The 17,958-nt window shown below is 46.6% G+C and overlaps 1 protein-coding gene across 5 annotated transcripts in view; it reads right to left on the reverse strand.

The window, feature by feature from the left end:
- LOC115076055 (multidrug resistance-associated protein 1-like) overlaps positions 1-17,958 on the reverse strand; it is a 56,332-nt gene that overhangs the window by 21,211 nt on the left and 17,163 nt on the right. For 4 of the 5 annotated variants that reach the window (XM_029577159.1, XM_029577155.1, XM_029577156.1 and 1 more), the window contains exons 6-16: positions 17,003-17,128; positions 16,131-16,192; positions 14,410-14,541; positions 11,795-12,001; positions 10,251-10,428; positions 8,684-8,845; positions 6,797-6,889; positions 4,645-4,848; positions 2,981-3,127; positions 1,749-1,836; positions 1,267-1,333 (exon numbers count right to left, since the gene is read on the reverse strand). In XM_029577159.1, coding sequence (XP_029433019.1) covers positions 1,267-1,333; positions 1,749-1,836; positions 2,981-3,127; positions 4,645-4,848; positions 6,797-6,889; positions 8,684-8,845; positions 10,251-10,428; positions 11,795-12,001; positions 14,410-14,541; positions 16,131-16,192; positions 17,003-17,128 — 1,466 coding nt within the window. The remainder of the gene's footprint in view (positions 1-1,266; positions 1,334-1,748; positions 1,837-2,980; positions 3,128-4,644; positions 4,849-6,796; positions 6,890-8,683; positions 8,846-10,250; positions 10,429-11,794; positions 12,002-14,409; positions 14,542-16,130; positions 16,193-17,002; positions 17,129-17,958) is intronic. The other variant, XM_029577158.1, reaches the window with a different exon arrangement.

A 17,958-nucleotide genomic window follows, 5' to 3' on the forward strand; every position in this document is an offset into this window, starting at 1 on the left:
AAGAGAGCAACCATGCCTGTGTCTCGTACCTCATCTCTAGGAAGGGCAGAGAATTCCCCACCCAGAACTTACGGAGGGGACCTCCACCTGACACCACCATTATATGCCAGATGTAAGATGAAGCCTCCCTGGTGGAGCCAACAGTATATGTTGGTACATGTCAAAAGTGATAAAAGCATGGTGGAGAGCAAGGTGTTTAGTGTTTCTACTGCACGTCACTGGTGAATTTTCAACAGAGTTTTCAGGAGGAAAATCACAGATATGGATTTCTATTGATCATAGTGACGAACAGAAACGTGCTAATCTTGGAACAAGTGCCTGGTCAGGTTTATCAGAAGTCTTGATAAATATGACAAAAATCCATCAAAATCAAAAACAATGTTCAAAAGTTCAATTGAAACTATTGAATATTCTGAGTCAATGTTCCCTCGGAGTTTTCGTGGGCTGTGTTGGCAAATAAAGTTCCTGCATGCGACCACGTGTCCACATTTGTGCACAGAGTGCTTTGAAACTCCATTTTATTTTCCTGTCCTCGTGTGTGCCCTGATTTCCTGCACACGCTTGTTTCGTGACCCATGCACAGCTTCCGGGGAACATTATTCAGGGGACAAATCTCAAAGCTAATAGGAATTTCCACGTGGAAATTTGTACTGTCCGACAGTTGCCTTCCGCCAACACATAAAAGCCACGCGTGGTGTTCCACAATGCGTGCACTTTTCACCATGTTTGGAGGGAGGCCTTGATAGAGGCTGTGTTTTGGATGGGATTAGGAATTGTATATTTAAATATACGCACGTTATTTTCCATGAAACGTCTAACCACACAAAGAGGAGGTGCAAAAGTCCGAGGGCTCTCTTTACCTACGGCACGTTTCCATGGGAAAATAGTGCAAAATCTGCAGGTAAAAAGTACCCACAAACTGCCCCCCTGAATTGGAGTGATGAATGGGATGGGGAGGGGCAACCACCTTTTCCGAATGCTGAACTTCTGAAAAGAAGCTACTGAAATTCCATCTGGGTCATGTTAAATGAATGTTTCCCAATGAACCTAGAAAAACATCTTTTTTTAAAAATTGGAAAACTCTGACATCGAGAATGGGCTGAAAACCCGCCTCTTTCTTGACCTTGGATGCTTCACACATTACTCGTTATAAGAGTTGGCAGTCATGGACAATCTCCATTTTGAATCTCTTTAGGGGATCTAGCAAGGTTGGACCCCCCCCAAAAAAAAATCTTAAAAAGGTATTTACAGTCAGAAAACATTTACCTTCTGAGACAAGGAGAGTCTGCCGCAGACCAGGAGAAAGTGCCATTTTCTATTCTGATCTCGTCTTCTTGAAGGCAAAGATTGAAAAGCAGAATAGGTAAATGTATCTCAAGGTCAACACATAAGCCACACTTGTTTTATAACCAAGACGCCAGCTTCAATTCGTTTTCAAGAACTTCCACAATCTAAACTCTAATACACTGGTGAAATAGGGTCAGAGGGACCAACGGGCATTACTGGGCCTCACAGGAAAAATTCTTACTATATCCGGCCCATCGTGCCACTGAAACTGCATTCATTTTATGTAGCTCCTCCAGTTGGTTCATACTTCCCACCAAACAGGGGGCGCTTGCCATCAATAAGTGAAATAAAATCACCCAAATGAGGCAGAGCAGAATGCACCGCCGGCATCTTCCAGCGAAACACAAGGACATTTTGCGGCAGGAGAGTCACTGCACATGGATTTCAGATTCAATACTCACTGCTTGATGTGCAAATTTTGTCCACATTACTTGGCTCTATCTCATCTTCACAGAAAAACTTTACCAGGCGCTTCAAAGCCACTAGAGACTTTTGAGAGGGAAATAAGAACAAAAGATGTGAAATATAAATGCAAAAAAAAAACCTCACTTGCAAAGACATCATTACTTAATTCTACGTGAAGCAATACTGTACTTTTAATAGTGCCAACCTTCCTTTATTTAAGCCATTTCTGTCTTTCAAAACCGGAATTATTTCTTGTCACTATTTTTTTCATTAGAAATTACACCCAGAGTGCCCGATTTCACTTGACCTCACTTCATCTGTTAATTCTGCAAATATGTTTGGGCTATACTGATGCACTGACCAAGGGGCACCATACTACAACATTTCTAGGTAGGGACACACATGCTGGAATCGGAAGGTGCTCGTGCACCCATTCAGGGCTCCCTCTTCCCTTTCGATAAACACCCAAAATTAAACTAAACTACTGTGGGCTGGCAGAGTGGGGGGAGCCTGGGTTTGATTCCCGGCTCAGGTCTTCTGCTTCTTGGGTGGCTTGGGCTTGGAGATGTTGTGAATGCAGCAATCCTGGCCCCTGGAAAGGAGGGATTCAGTCGTCGCATAATGGCGACACCTAGTGGCAGGAATTAGAGTCCATGATTGCAGGGTTCTGGAAGGAGCATCGATGCTTGACACTCACCCCCTGCCCCCCCCCCCCCCAACAAGCTGAGGAATGCTGCTGGGATGCGAGCTAGGAAGAGATATAAAACAGGGATTTGTATCGGAAGTCTTTTGAGAGGACCTAAGAGTGTATACCCAGCATGAGATATAATACAGGACTTTCAAATACCTGAAAGGTATTAAGGATATACAGATATGGAAAGGAAATTGTAAAACTAGGGGTCGCAATATGAACATCCAAGGGAGAAGCCTCAGGAACAATGTCAGGAAACATTTCTTCATGGAAAGGGTGATGGATGCATGGAATGCTCTCCTGGAAGAGTAATGGAATTCAAAAGGGGGCGTAGGGTAAACATAGAGGATCCCCTAGTGACTACAGGATAGAAATGAACGCATGGGAAAAGCTCCGTTAACTTTAAGGGGTAACATTTCTACATGGGCGTATCTGCAAGAAGTGGCAGCTACTGGGGGGAGCCTGCTGATGTACATTTGCTTTGTACCTGCCAAATTGTTTGGCACAAAAGCCTGGTTTTATGGCACGAACACTCACCTGCATAGAAAGACTAAGAACAAGAGGAAAATAACGCAGTGGCAGCCTCAGTATATTAAGTAAGAGAAGGGTAACAAAGGCTTTCTGGGCATCCAGTACATGCTTCTCATCCAGGTGCAAGTAGACTCCAAACATGGCCAGAGAAACCTGTTCACAATATAAGAAAATACAGTGGAACTGAAAGAGCTTTGCTCACAGTCTCAGTCTTCTGAAACCAGCAGCTCTGTAGAAAACTGCAGAAAAAGGAAGCAAGTCAGGACCTTCCAGCTGCACCTGATCAAGTGTCTTCTCTAAAACTGCAGGACATCCTCTTCTTTAAGAGGATGACCTGCAGTGTGAGAGTGTGTGTGAGAGAGTGAGAGTGTGTGTGAGAGTGTTTAATGATTATGGAGGGCAATAATCAGATGGGTCCTATTGGTAAACCCCTTCCCTCCATGTGGGTAAAGTTACAGCACGCAGACTTTTAGCCAGGGGAAAGTGGGCGGGGTTAAAGCAGGGCATAGGAACCAACTTTAGAAAACTAATGAGGGGCGGAACTGAACAAAATTTACCGCACCCACAGCATAAAAAAAAAAAAAAAAAAAGACACAAACTCGGTGGGTCATCTGTATTTAACAGTCCAGAGAGGAGCAGGTAGTGCAGCCATGGGTAAGACTCAAGGGGCCAAAACAAAAGCACTCACGGTCCCACCAGTCATTCTTCTCCCCAACCCCAGCTCATCCCCCCCCCCCCCCACCACAGCCCATTCACCCCCATCTCTCTTCCCTACCCTCCACCATGCTCTCTCAGCCCTCCTTTTTCTCTCACGTGTTCTGATCTTATTATCATTTCTGTGGTTTTTCCTCCTTGTGTATGTCCCTATCTGCCAGCTGTCGCTCCACTGCTCATTATCTTCTCTCACATCCTCCTAGTCTTACTTCCATCCCTCTTATCATCCCTTCATGCTTTTTCCCTCCACCATGATCCCTTCACAATCCTTCTGATGATTTATGTCCCCTGTTAGCCTCCCCCCTCTCTGCCCCACACAGCTCCTTTTCCAGCCCCCTTAACCTCTCTTCATTTCCCTTCTCCTAATCCCTCAGTCTTCTTTTCGCAGCCCGTGTCTTCTCTTCTCTCAGCAACTGTCCCCTCTCTCAGAGCCTCTCTCACGCTCACAGCCTGTGTCTACCTCTGGCCTTCCCCCACAGCTCCACTATCAGCCCCTCAGACCTTCATGGTTCCTCTTCCAGGCAGAAATAGTTTCAGTTCCTCAACAGCAGTATTCTCTCTCCCAGCCAGTATCTCATTTTACAACCAATCCTTCCACCTCAGAGCAGTTCTCCTCTGTCCCTTTCCCTGTTCTTCTAGCAGCAGCCCTCCCCATCAACACTGCACCTCAGGGGCAGAGCAAAGGGCAGGGGAGCCTGTCTGTCCTACACTTCTGCTGCTCTCTGGTCCTCCCTGCAGTCTATTGGTCAGATGTTCCACAGCCAGCCAATAGGCTGCAGGGGGAGGTGGGGGCAGCGGCAAGACTGAGAGGGCCCTTCTGCTCTCCCCTGCAGCCCTGCCGTATGGGGCTCTCACTTCCCAAGCCACAGGAGTGCAGGGCACGCTCAAGCACCTACAGCACTCACAGAACTGGTGCTTATGGGTCAGGGGAGGGAAACTATGCACGGATAACGTACCCAAAATATTACAGTCATGAATACGGCCACTGCTGCTGCAATCAGCAGAGCAGACATTTTTATACTCTTCAGCTCACGGTCCCTTATGTCTCGGATCTTTGTCATGAAAGCGTTCTCCCAGGCGTAGAGTTTGAGCACTTTTATTCCTTGCAGGATCTCAGTCATGAGTTTGATTCGGCTATCCTTATTCTTCATTTGCTCTTCCTGTTTAAAAAAAAAAAAAAAAAAGGAAACAATTGAATGCAAAGGTTAAACGGATAGTGGGAGAAGGGCCAACTTAGTGGTTAATGTAATGGGTTGGGAACCAGAAGACCAGGGCTGAAATCCTGCTTCTTCCATGGACAAGGTGCCCACTGAGCCTGTAAACTCTTTGGGGCAGGGACTCGTTCTACCTAACATGCAATTTGTAGCAAAGCACTATTTAAATGCCAGAATAAAGATATAAAAGTCAGGCTCAACCTTATGACTCTTAGGGAGTAATTACCCCTCCCCCCTTCCCCACAAGGAAAAGAGCAGATGCTATCCACAGCACGAAGACATCCCTCACACCCCCCCCCCCCCCCCCCCACACACACACACAGGCAAAGGGATGGCACTGGGGCAGGACTGGGACAGACTCAGTAAAGTACACAAAGGGCTTTCATTCTGAAATCCCCGTAACCTTCTTTCCCTTTGAAAGTTGGCTTGCGGATCCGCGGGTCCTTTAAGCTCCTTGGAAGGTGTTAAAAGTGTGTTCTCTGGTTTTCAGAGCTGCTGCTTTTAAGGCATTTTTTTCCAAGGGTTTCATCTTTTCTAGTATTCAGTTTGGGGGTTCTCAGCTGAACGCTATTTAAAATAAAATGCAGTGTGACGAAAAAAAAAAAAATGAGAGGGAATGGGAGCACGATATATAATTGACAGGCTGATACAGTACAGTGCACTCCGACGGAGCGCACTGTTAGTCGGCATTTGGATGCGCGTTATGGACGCGCTAGCTTTACCCCTTATTCAGTAAGGGATAATAGCGCGTCCAAAAAGCGCGTCCGATCCCCCCCCCGAACCTAATAGCGCCCACAACATGCAAATGCATGTTGATGGCCCTATTAGGTATTCCCGTGCGATTCAGAAAGCAAAATGTGCAGCCAAGCCTTAACTAAAATATGATAAACTCCCATGTGGATGTTTGAGAAAACAAAGTTGCTTACCTGGAGCCGGGGGGGGAGGGAAATCGGCCACCCAAGGGGGTGACAACGCTGACACGGAACATTTTTTTCATAAGCTCTGGAAAATCATAGAAGGCTTTTCTAAGTACAGGCAGGATTTCCACCCTGCGCCCCCTGAGTCTCGTATAATAGAAGTCAACTTCAAAAGGGAAGGAGGGAAGATGTGGGTGGCTCATTATTCTGTTATCCATGGAGAACAATTGCTACAGGTAAGTAATTTATTCCCTCCACCCACCAACGAGCAGGATAAATCAGCCACAAGGGTGGGAGTCCCTAGCAAAGAACTTGACTTGATGCCCTGAGTGAGCAGATGCCACCCTCAAGGACATCTCGCCCTTGGTTTCAAAACAATGCCTACACAGTTTGTGATGATCACAGCCAGAGACATCTCAAAGATGCAGCAGGGGTAACACTTGAAATCTCTCGGCTTTTGGTCATTATACAGAAAACAGCCAAAACAAGATTAAAATCTGAAATCTTTGCAGAAAAGGCAGTTGACCAAGGTCACGGAAAGAGGCCACACAAAAAAACAGCAGGGCCAGGTGACCCAACAACAAAACCCCCTTAAACTTGAAAAATGCTACTAAACCTAAGGGAAACTACCGATTTTTTGGAGAGCTGAGGATGCCTGAAACCGTGAGAAAAATACCCGACGTATGAAGAGAATGGAAGAAAGATGCATCCAGCACCACCTCAGACAAAAAAAAAAAAAATAGACTGAGAGGGCCCCACGCAGCAGTGGCAGCGGCTACAGGATAGGTGGGAAGTCCCGAGCAGGCCCCAAAGATTTGGAAGCTTTACAGAGCTTTTAAGAAAAATGTTCCGTGCCGGCACCAGTGGAGGACACCACCCAACTTGTGTGGTTGATATATCCTTCGTGCCTATGCATGAGTAGGAAAAAGAACCGGGGATGAGCTTGGCTCTGGTTCCATCAGTTAAGGTTTGGATACCTGCAGTTTTTTAACCTTCACACCAAAGACGATCATGAGTGGGACGTTCAGGAAAAAGACAGCCACGCCGGCCAGTACTGCTACTCCCAAAGTCTTGGACGAAAGAGAAGAGAACATCGGTCAGGTTAGAATCCATTCACAGACTGCGACAGTACAAGGGCCTCCGATTTTCCAGGGAACGGCTGCGCTGTTATCCCCGAGTCTTTTGGGGCTTTCTGTGAGTACACAGGCAGGATCTAACCTCTCAGGGGGATAAGGTCAGTTGATAAGTGATTTATCAATCAACCATCGATGGCTACAGAACCTTCCCACTTCCGTGGTAATCAGTAAGTCGGGAATACAAGAAGAGGCAGTCTGAGCAATTCTGCACATTAGGGAGTTGTAAAGGGTTCTTATTTATTTTTTGTTTCATGGGTGGCAGGTTTCCATTCTGCTTTTGTTTATTTTTTTAAATGTTCGTTTTGCTTCGTGTAGCAGCCAGCCTTCCCCTGCAGGGAAGAACTGCAATTCTGAAAAATAAAATGAAGTCGCTCCGGTCCTTCTCCCCATCCCCCCCCAGCATAGCCATCACCATAAGCGTCTTCGCAGAGCAGGAGCACCCCCACCCCATATGCTCCTACCTCAACAGTGCTGTATTCAAAATGGCGCCAGTGAGTCCTGAGGCGGGAACGAAGGTTCGGATTTATATCCGTGCAACAAAATGGCACCGTCCTCCGAGCCCAGCGGCGCCGTTGTAAATAGAGCACCAGTGGGGCGGAAGCATTTGAAGGATCGCTCCGGCTCTGCCGCTTACGATTATGGGTAAATCGGGAAGGAGGGTGTCCAGGAGATAAGGGGGGAGAGGGGGATGGGGAAAAGGTTCCCCCGCTAATTTGTTTTTCAGAATCATGATTTTGCCAGCAGGGGAATGGAGTCCCGGGCTTGGTTGCTACTGCCATTTTTTTTTTTTTTTGTGAAAAGAAATCAAACTAAATTTTCTTCATTTTTCATTGATTTCATTTATAAAATGAAAAAAAAATGAATGAAAATGAAAAAAACCCCAAAAACATTTTCACAGACATTCCTGTTTCATGTTAAACAAAAGCACATCCTTATTACCTATACTGGGAACGGGGTAGACTAAAAAAGATTGGTTGATGATGATAATTATTTACAATTGTAGCACAGTACAGTGCATGTCTACATAACACACACCATTATTGCTAGAAATAAAATCTTGCCCTGTAACACAAGTATATGTTACAGCAGTCACATAAAGCTAACAAATTGTGTTTATAATAAGTTGCTTGGCTCCAAGTCAATTAATTTGTTCCACTTAATAAGGAGTGAATGGATATTAGCTCAGACCATTAAAAGGAGTGAGTGTTTCAACTTAAAAAAAAAACACACTACAAGGCAGTTTGCTAGGCCTTTATAAGTTATTACTCAGCAACCTGAGCTAAAAGGGATTTATTTGGGGAGGGGACCTGCCAGTAACCTCCTGCTTCTTAGGGCTGCCAGCTCAGCTGGAACCAGGGCCTGGACCAGAAGCCCTTCCCCTTTGCAGCTACCCAGAGATTGTTCCCAGCTCACTTAATCCGGGCATCGCAGGGACAGCCAGAGAGGCATCATCCAGAGCCCTGCAATCACGCGCCCTAAATCTGGCCACTAGGTGGCGCTGTTATGAAATGACGGAGAGAGACCTCCCTCCCCACCCAGGGGACGAGAACGCTGCCTCCGCAGCAACCCCGGCCAGCCTGAAGAATAGAAGACATGAGCCATCAAGATAACCCATGAGGGGTCTTGAAGGACACAACACTACCAGCCCCAACTCAGCTAAGGTAAAGACGCCCCCGAGGTTAAACTTGTGGTCACGGACTAAGAGCACACCCCCCTTGTTGGTCCTACCTGCCACAAGAAGTACATTGCCACCGCAATAGTCAGTGGTGCTGACCACATGTAGTTGAGGCAGGTGGCAAGATCCATCAGTTTCTGTATGTCTGAAGAGATCAGATTAACAATCTCCCCGGCAGATGAGTTCTTTCTTCCTGCATGTGATATAATCAAAGCCTACGCAGAGAGAAATTTAAGATGAGACTGCACCCGAGAATCTTGTTCCATGTTTTTAAGCGGAGATCACACAGGAAAATCATAAAGCAGGGCCACCTTTACGACCTCAGAATCCGTAAAACTTTAAAAGGTGGAAGGTGCGAACTACATTTACAGTGGAGTAGCTAAGGATGTACCCAGCTGATTTTAGTCAGTAAACTGAGCACAAGAGTTGTAGGTAGGGTGATCGGCCTCTATACTCCAGCTTCTGTTTTACAGTATTTCACCTTAAGAAACTCCCAGAATAATTGGAAGTCAGAGAAAAGGAGCCAGGACTGAATCACCTGATTATCAAATTGAGGCTGGTGTCCAATTTAGCTGAAGACCAATGGAATACTGGTATAGTACATGACATCCTACTGAAAGGCTCCTGTCTTTTTTGGCTCAGCAGTTTCCTCCTGTTCCTTTTGGCTTCCGGCTTAAATCGGAACTGGACTACGGTGCCATAAACCTTCATTTCCCGTTTTCCTGGATTTCCCCCATTTTAGAATTCCATTCCCCAGACCGACTGCAGCTCTCTCAAGAACCCTGGTATGCGTGCACCCTGAAACTGTCCACCAGGTGTCGCTGTTGTGTAGAGGCGGAGACTCTCTCTTCCCGCCCCGGGGCTGTGGACCCTGCCTCCGCGGCAGCCTCAGTTCCAGCAGGCTAGGCCAGGGAACTGAATCCTGGTCTCCTGCACGGCAGTGGGCTGCATGGTCATCAAGCCAATCACCCAGCCCAGGGTCTTATTTTTACAATGTGGCTTTTAATCACTAGAAAGATGCTCGGTTGAATCATAAGTGGAAAGCAATTTGGGCTAGTTTCACAATTCAGTCTAGTATCTTCCTCCTGATAAAATTAATTTATGGGTGCCCGCACGACGATGCAGTGAGATTAGGGTTTAATTCTGGAGCCCAGCTCCTGGTTCTGGAGTCACCTGGGATCGGACATGCTGTGAAGGTACTGCTCACAGTCCCTGGGGTTGGAGCGGGGGACGATAGGGAGTTCCGGTCACCAGCAACAGTGACATCTAATGGTCAAACCCAGGGTGTGCACACCAAATTCTGGAGAAAGCAGCGGTCTGGGGTCCTCAGCCAGAAGACCCTCTCTCCAGATTAGGCTTAAAATCTGGGGAGGGGAAATGAAGGCCATTGGCACTTAGCAGGGACCATTTCCACTTGAGTTGGAAAGCCAAGGAGGAGGAGGAAGATTCTAGGGCAAATAAATAATTTTTTTTTTTTTAAAAACCCTCTGAATTTGTAAAAATGATGTCTCTACCTGACTTGCACATTTCCTTTTCACAAACGTCGTTACTTCTGCCAGGCTGACACCGCGCTCGTTCCCTGTTTCCCAACATGCAAGCGCAGGCGATGCTGGCTCTCACCTTCCTATAGACGCAGCCCACCACCGCCGATTTCAGCCTCATTCCCGTCACGCAGCAGACGTAATCATGGTGATGAATACAGAGGGACTGTGCGCAGGGGCAAACGAAGAGCAGAGCGGCACAGAGAAACCCCTGCCAGGAGGGAGCGGCGGGATCCTTCGAAAAGGTCAACAGCCACCTGAGTCGGGAGAAGCAAAATCAAGGGAAGGGTCGTTACAGCTCCAGGTCCCCGGTTCAGTTCCCACTGCTGGCGGACCAGCCGTCCCACATTCAGCTTTCCGCAAATCAAAATAAAAATGGGAGGTTAATAACAGGGGAAAAAATAATTCTGGCAATCAGTCCGTTCAGTTCCTTAACTCTTTGAAAGTTCCTCTGGACTCGGAGGAAGTTCAGGCTAAGTGAAGGTTAAGATAAAAAAAAAAAAAAAAAAGGATGCCGCATGGCTTAACAGAGCCGAGCCCAGGTGACTTGAGTTGGAAATCTAATCAGCCACCGTGCTACAGACCAGATCCAAGGCATGACCCTAAGGATTCTTGGATGCTCGGCAGAGGTGCTTCAGAACATATTTTCTCATTGACTTCTATCCAGAAGTCCCTGCAGTTTTTAGGACTAAATTCTCAAAAACGGTCAGGAATTAGATACACAAAATCAGAAGAGGCGCGTGTAAATCAGGCATACGTGCACAGCACAGATTGCTAGCAGGACATAAAGTTCTGAATACGTGGCTTCCCTATATGGACTCTTTATCGCCACATACTAGAAGTCTGTTCTGAACTCCTATTGCTGGGCCTATGTTGGTTGATGGGGGAGTGGGGGGGTATATGGGATTTCATGCCTTTGACTTTTCTCTCGTCCGAGTTTACTATGTGCCTGATCTGTTAAGGAACAAAACCATCAGGTTACGCCTTTCTGTTGTGTATGATCTATGCCGTTGGAGTTATTGTACTGCTCATCATGATAATAATAAAAAAAATAGATTTAAAACAACGATGGTCGCGTAAGCGCATCTCTATACACGCAGTAAAGGGCCACTCGAGGAAGGCTAATGGCTTAACACCTATAATCGGCCCAATTTCAAACTCAGTGTACGGGTTTTACCTTGTGTTTGAAATTCAAAGAAGTTTTTTTGTGCTCGCCTGTAAGCAGATGCAAACATCGGCCATTATGCATGGCTCAGAAACTTCAGCCCTGCGGCTCTGTCTGCAAAATGCTTTGGGATGGCAGTGCAAGATGATTGCCGTAGAACTAAGCATGGTTTCCTTCTCTCAGATAAGTGCACACTTAGCTACAGGACACCAGAAGAAAGGAACTCAGGGCACCAAGGGATAAATCGAATCTCTGAATCTCTACGTCACCTGATGCTTTTGGCGCCAGCTTAATTCAGCCAAGGCAAGGCAGGTAAGTGCTTTTACACGCTCATGACAACGATGGCCGCCAACACGACACTTTACAACAGTGACCAAATCGTGCCAGCTCCAGACGTTTCCATTCAATGGCACCTGGTCCTTACTTCTATTTGATACTCAAGATTCCCTTGTAAGTACCTCAGTATTTGTGGTGTGATGAATATGAAAAGAGTGAACAAGACCATAAAGAGAGAAGCCAGCAGGTAATAGAGCCCAAATGCTTTACAGATGATCTTCAAAAGCAATTTCCAATCCATCTCCATTTTAGGACATTTTATAAGGACCTCTGCTTCGCAGCCTCCTCCGTTTTGTTGTGTCTTTCTGTGATCTCTCTGGACCTCAATTCTGCCAAGAGAAAACATGGGTACAAACGCCTTGGGGTAATTGTTTAATGATTTTTCATTTATTTTTTTTTAACTTATAAAAGATTTGGTATCCAGGCCAATGTTCGCTGTACACTACGCACAATTGCGCGCGCACAGACACAGATCTTAAAATAAGCGCACAGAGGAAAACAGCACACAAGGAAAATAGAGTGGAGTTTCAAAGAACACTGCACAGAAATGCACACACTTACATTGCACACGAGAACTTTTTTGTGCAAACGGTCCACAAAAAATTAGAGGGACTGTGTGCACAACACGAAGACAGTTCACAATAAAAACTCATTTATAAAGCTGATAAACATAACCATGGAAAAAGAATAAAACATTTCATTACATTAAAATGTGCCATCACTTTCACCCCTTTACTAACCGCACTGTTCTATCCATTTCAACATTCGGTTTCTTTTTGCCCTATTCTGTTACCCACCCTCCAGCCACGTGACCTTAACTCAGTATTTCACCTTTGGCTCCCCCCCATAGACTTCCTTGAAAAGCCACAATGTAATCTTCTTTCTAAAAAAAAAAAAAAAAAAAAGCCCGATGGAAATCCCTGGAGAGTACATTTCAGAAAGCCGGGCCGTAATAAGCAAACGCCAGCCACTACTTGGAGCTCAGCCTTCTCTCTTTCAGAGACGGTAACATCAGTAAACCTTGCTGTGCATGTCTTCGCGACCGGCCGAAGCGCTCTGCTGAACAGTTTGGGAAACCACTCAAAAATAAAAAGTGAAACCTTAAATTTGGATCTCATCTCTTGTCGGACTGTTTGCGGTTTCCTACTCAGCTCTTTCAGCTGTGGCAGAGGGCTGTAGGTCACTGGTGCGGATGGAAGTGCCACCTCTCCTTTCCAAGGTAACTCACATCACCTCCACCACCCTCCCACACACCCTGAATTTCAGTTGCTTTAATGTGGAGGTCAATATTGAAAACCAGCACCCTGAAAGACTGATCTGGCTAGCCGCATAAGTTGGTGGGTTCCGGAGGCAAGCGGGAGGCATTTCGGGGAGGAGTGGAGTTAGCTGCATAAGTTAACCAGCTAATTCTGATATTTGGAGTTAGCCGGTTAAGTTATGAGGCTAACTCTTGTCGTGCCACTGACCTGTCCTAAAGTTAAGCGGATAAACCTATCTTGCTAACTTTAAGATAGCCGGCTATGTTTATCAAGCTTAACTAGCCGAGCCGCACAGCTGCTGAATATTGCCCCCATAATGTTTTATATGAAGAGCTATTCCTCCCGGTCATTCCTCAGACTATACTAAGGATGTGCAGTCATTTTGTTTTTAATTTAATTTCGATTTACAACCATACCTTTCTACAAAATATAACAGCACATTTAGCAACCTGGGGATACCAGTCCCTACAAAGTATCAGCACATGGAAAAAAATAGAACCTCTTGTGTTCCCTTGGGTCCCTTACAGTCACCCTCCTCTTCTCTCTCTTCCCACTGTACCCCAAGTCTCACCCATGTATAGGACTGCAACTGGGCCGGTGAGTACTGCCAATCATAAGGAGGCAGGTCATTGCATCCAGACTGCAGCTGATGTCTCCTCTGATCCACTGCTGGGTCCATGCCCTCCTGGGGGTCTAACCTACACCACAGAGTCTGCAGCCTCCTGTGGAACCAAACACCACCTTCTGATCAGCTGTAGGGTCCATGCCCTCCGGGGGGGGGGGGAATCAAACTGATTCCTGATCAGCCGCTGGGTCTACTCCTTGGACCACAGCTCCACTGCTTCACGGCTCACACTTCAAGGCTCACTCTCTTAATGGCAGGGGCTTCCTTTCTAGAGTTTATAGCTCAGCTAGGCTCATGGCTTGCCCACCAGTCAATTATTCCAGCTCAGCTAAGTCCATGGCCTGCGAATCAACTTTTACCCAGCTTGGAGAAAATCCCTCCTGCCTCAGCCAGAAGGCCAAGACCCAGGCAGGAAAAGAGAAAAAAAGTGCAACCTGTTCTATCTAGTGTGGACTCTCTCTTTCTGCTCTGAAAACCACATGCCCAAGGTTTATGACCATTCGGAGTGAAAATCCATTTGTTTGGTAAAATTATCTTTTGATATATTCCGAACACAACTTACTCTTTCTGTGAAAGTGCTCTAAATTAGGGTTTTGCTATTTGACTATGAAGAAGTGTTCTCGCATTCCTTATGAGCTTTCCTCAAAATCCGAGAAAGTCAGATTAAGCCAAATGCTTTGTTTTCAACTACGTCCCAGAGGCACAGAGACAGGCTCTCCCAAGAGCACAGAGTCAGTAAAACATCCTGGATCATGAACACATGTCCCAAGACTTCTTTTGAATCATAGACCAGCAAGCTGACCACTAAAAGTAGACCCCCGACCCAAAAGCTTGGGCCAACAGAAAGACTTACTGTTTTCTTTTATTCCGTTCCTTCGCTATTGCCTTGGCAAAATCCGATACTAGACTGTCAGCTCTGTCAGACTTTCTTAAGGACCAGATGTCATCCTCCTCCAGCGGCTGTTTGTATCCTTTCAACATTAATCTGTGAATTGCATGAGACGGTCAGTACAGAAGAATACATTTTGGGGAAATTTCTGAATAGCCCGTGTTATTTGCAACGTGCAAGATTGCAGTCAGTTTTCAAAGGGAAAAAACGTGTAGTTCCCCTTTCAAAATTAACAATTGCAAACTGCGTGTGCTAAAAGCACCTGCGTTCTTTGCACTTATTTGTGTGGGAGACAAAGGGGGTGTGAAATAGCGTATGTATTTTTGAAAATACCCAGTAAGCGCGCTGTTTTACTGTCCAATCGAAACATGCCCATAAGAACAGATCTTTTCAGCGAGGTTTGAAGTAAGCATGCTGTGAGCGTACAGTTATAGGTGCTCTAAGGAAAGCAGTTCTTAGACAATCCTATTTAAAAGCCTAACCGATGGCAGTATGATTGCATTGGGGTAACCTACACAGAGCAGTGGTTATTACCCTACACAGCAAGGTACAATGGCATCCAGCTTCTAAGAGGGCTGGGATGATCCATTTGGCGGGACTATGGTTAACACCTGGATTTCAATGAGCTTGGGGGGGATGCTTGATTTTTTACAGCAGCCTCCATAACCTCAGTGACTCTGGGGATTATAACAAAATTTAATAGGACATGATCTTGTGGAAGACAGGGTTGGAGATGGCAAGACAGGGGGTGGCCTGCTAGCAGAGATGGTGGACAGGGACAGATTTTGGGCATGCTTGGGGCAGAAGTGGAGGACAAAGGTTGGGGAGCGTTGGTGGTCGGGTGGGAGGAGAGGAGTTAATGGCTCGCATATGAGAACTTGAGCACGCATCTAAACTGGGCAGGCCGGATGGGTCATTTTGGTCTTTTATCTGCCATCATGTCCTATGTTACTGTGTACGTAATCCAGGTGAATCAGTATTTACCCACAAAACGGCTTTGAAAACTGATTTTATACGAGACTGTGCTGGAAAACAAAACCAGTTTATCTAAAATGCGTGAAGGAGAAAGGAAAGAGATGATGCATAGGAGTCGCACAACGTGTCTGTCCAAGCATGCTCGTCCATTAGGGAAGCTCTAGCTCTGTACCAGCAAAGCAGCAGCAGGCTCGCTGAGCAAAATCCAGAATGGATGCCAGACACATTGAGGGGAAGATTCTCAATGATCTGCTAGCAATTTCTTTATCAAGCGATTCTGGCTGGCACTGCTCCGCCCGGTGAGATGCTGATAGACTGAATCTAAGAAGGGGGTCCTGGAGTCCCCCTCCCAGCAGGCCACACAGAGCGCGACTGCATGCGCTGCTTTACTTCTCTTCCCAGTCACACAGTAACGTGGCAGATAACAGAAAAAAAAAAAAAGGCCAATCGACCCATAGACTTGGACTCCTGCTTCAAAACAGGGGCAACGTAAAATGCTGGACCCACGGGACGAGTCGCACACTTCTTTCCCAAGCACGTAAGTTATTGGTGTCTGTGCACATCTGAAGTCAGAAACTTTCCGGTGGCTGAGGCTTTCCTCCACAGTCCCAGTACCAGACCAACACATTTTAGTCTGAGCTTGCAAAGCGGTTAAAATCTGATCAATGAGATTTAAATCTCCTCGCTTTCCCGACTTGCCTGCCGCTTACCCTGTGAACCAACCAAAGGTGATTCGAGAGAGGAACGAAGCGCGCGTCTCTGGATTTTGATTCTGCGGAGACGAAAAAACATCCTCATTACCAGTACTAGAAATTTTACATACATTGAACGCAAATACCGGTGCACGTATCCTTTCCTCTCCCTGCTGGAGTATACAACAGAGTATGCAGGAGCATAAGGAAGCAGCAGGCTGCTTAGAGGGGACTTTGCTGTTCCCTTGGCAGTCTCTGCCATCCCTGAGACGGCGTTCCCAAAAAGCCCCTCACCGGCCCCTCGGGACCCTCACGAGCCAGCGGGGCGTTCCCAGTATCAGACGCCGTCTTTCTCCCCCACACCCCGAGCCCCAGGCCTTAACGCACTACTTCTGCAGCTCATCTAGGCCTGATCGGCCCCGACGGAAGCCAAATTTGACTTTTTTTTTCTTCAGGATTTGGGTCCTGCATGCATTCACAGAGGGTATTTTTAAAAATGGACACAGAAAGACATAAAAGGGGGTTGAAACAGCCCAAGTTTGAAACTTATGAGCAGCAGCAGCAGCACCATCGTCAAGGCTTCAATGCTAGCTGAATAAGGAGCAGACAACATTTTTCGTTCTTCCATTACCCCCTCCCACAATTTGTGCTCCAAATTCTGCTTTGACTTAATGTCTCAAATTCTCATAAATAAGTTGAAAACACATTGAAAAACTCAAACAGAACTCATTCCATACCCATCTGAGAGAAAAGGTACAGGAGGCCTGTGCTGAGAAGAGAGCGAGGGGAACCTTGTGCGTACGACTGAGCAACTGCAGGGGGCCTCACACGCGACCCTCAGCCCAAGGGGCAGCGAAGGTATAAAACTGCCCGAGGACCAACGCACTTACGGGTTCATCTTTCACATCGCAGAAGAATGGAGGCTGATCGCTCAAGGTGGAGAGTATAAACTGTGCCAGCACCAGCACAAAATACAGAGGAAAGATAACATATCGGAAGGCATCCAGCTGAGCGTCCTGTAAAAAAAAAAACAAAAAAAAAAAAAATGGGTACAAACGCTTAAGGGTGAATTTCAAAAGCCTGGCACGCACCAAATTAGGGAGGCGCGCACGTGCGCCGAGCGAATTTCAAAAGCTCCCGAGATGCACGCGTATCTCCCATGGCACGCACATCTCTCGTGTTTCCAAAAAAGGGGCGTGGTCTGGGCGGGGCATGGGCGTTTCAGGGAAGGGCTAAAAAGACGTGCATGTAAATACTTATGTGCGCCCCAGCACGTGCTGAGGTCCCCTACCGCGTAACTTTATTTCTGCTAGGGACGAAGTGAAAGTTTATAAAAGTAAAAAAAAATATGCAGAGATCTGAGGGGTTTAGAGAGTATGGGCCAAGTGCGGGACATGCAGTCTATCAAACTGGGGGGGGGGGGGGGGGGTAGCTGGTAACTGGGTAAACTGGTGAACGAATTGATAAAACTGGGAAGGACATTGGCATGTGCCCCTTTAAAATCCCCCTACTTACATGGCAGAAGCAGGATTTGCGCACTCATGCATTCACCCACTTCAAATTGGGCACAAATGAGCACGCAGCCAGGTTATTTTATAACATGCGTGCCTATGTGCACACGTCATAAAATGGCTGCCTGCTGATGCACGCGTGCCAACGTGCATCTGCCCGCCAGCTTAGAAGTTACCGTCTTAGAGCTTCTATTGAAAAAGACCCCAGTTCCAGGCAGAAAACCTGCTCTCCTAGCTGGCACGTTCTCTGATGAGATCAGAAGCTGCTGCAGGTCAGAGTAACTTAGTCACAGCTTATTTTGCTTCTATCAGTGGTAAGCAAAAGGCCTGCCTAA

Source organism: Rhinatrema bivittatum, chromosome 14 (genome assembly GCF_901001135.1).
Source record: "Rhinatrema bivittatum chromosome 14, aRhiBiv1.1, whole genome shotgun sequence".
Taxonomy (NCBI): Eukaryota; Metazoa; Chordata; class Amphibia; order Gymnophiona; family Rhinatrematidae; genus Rhinatrema; species Rhinatrema bivittatum.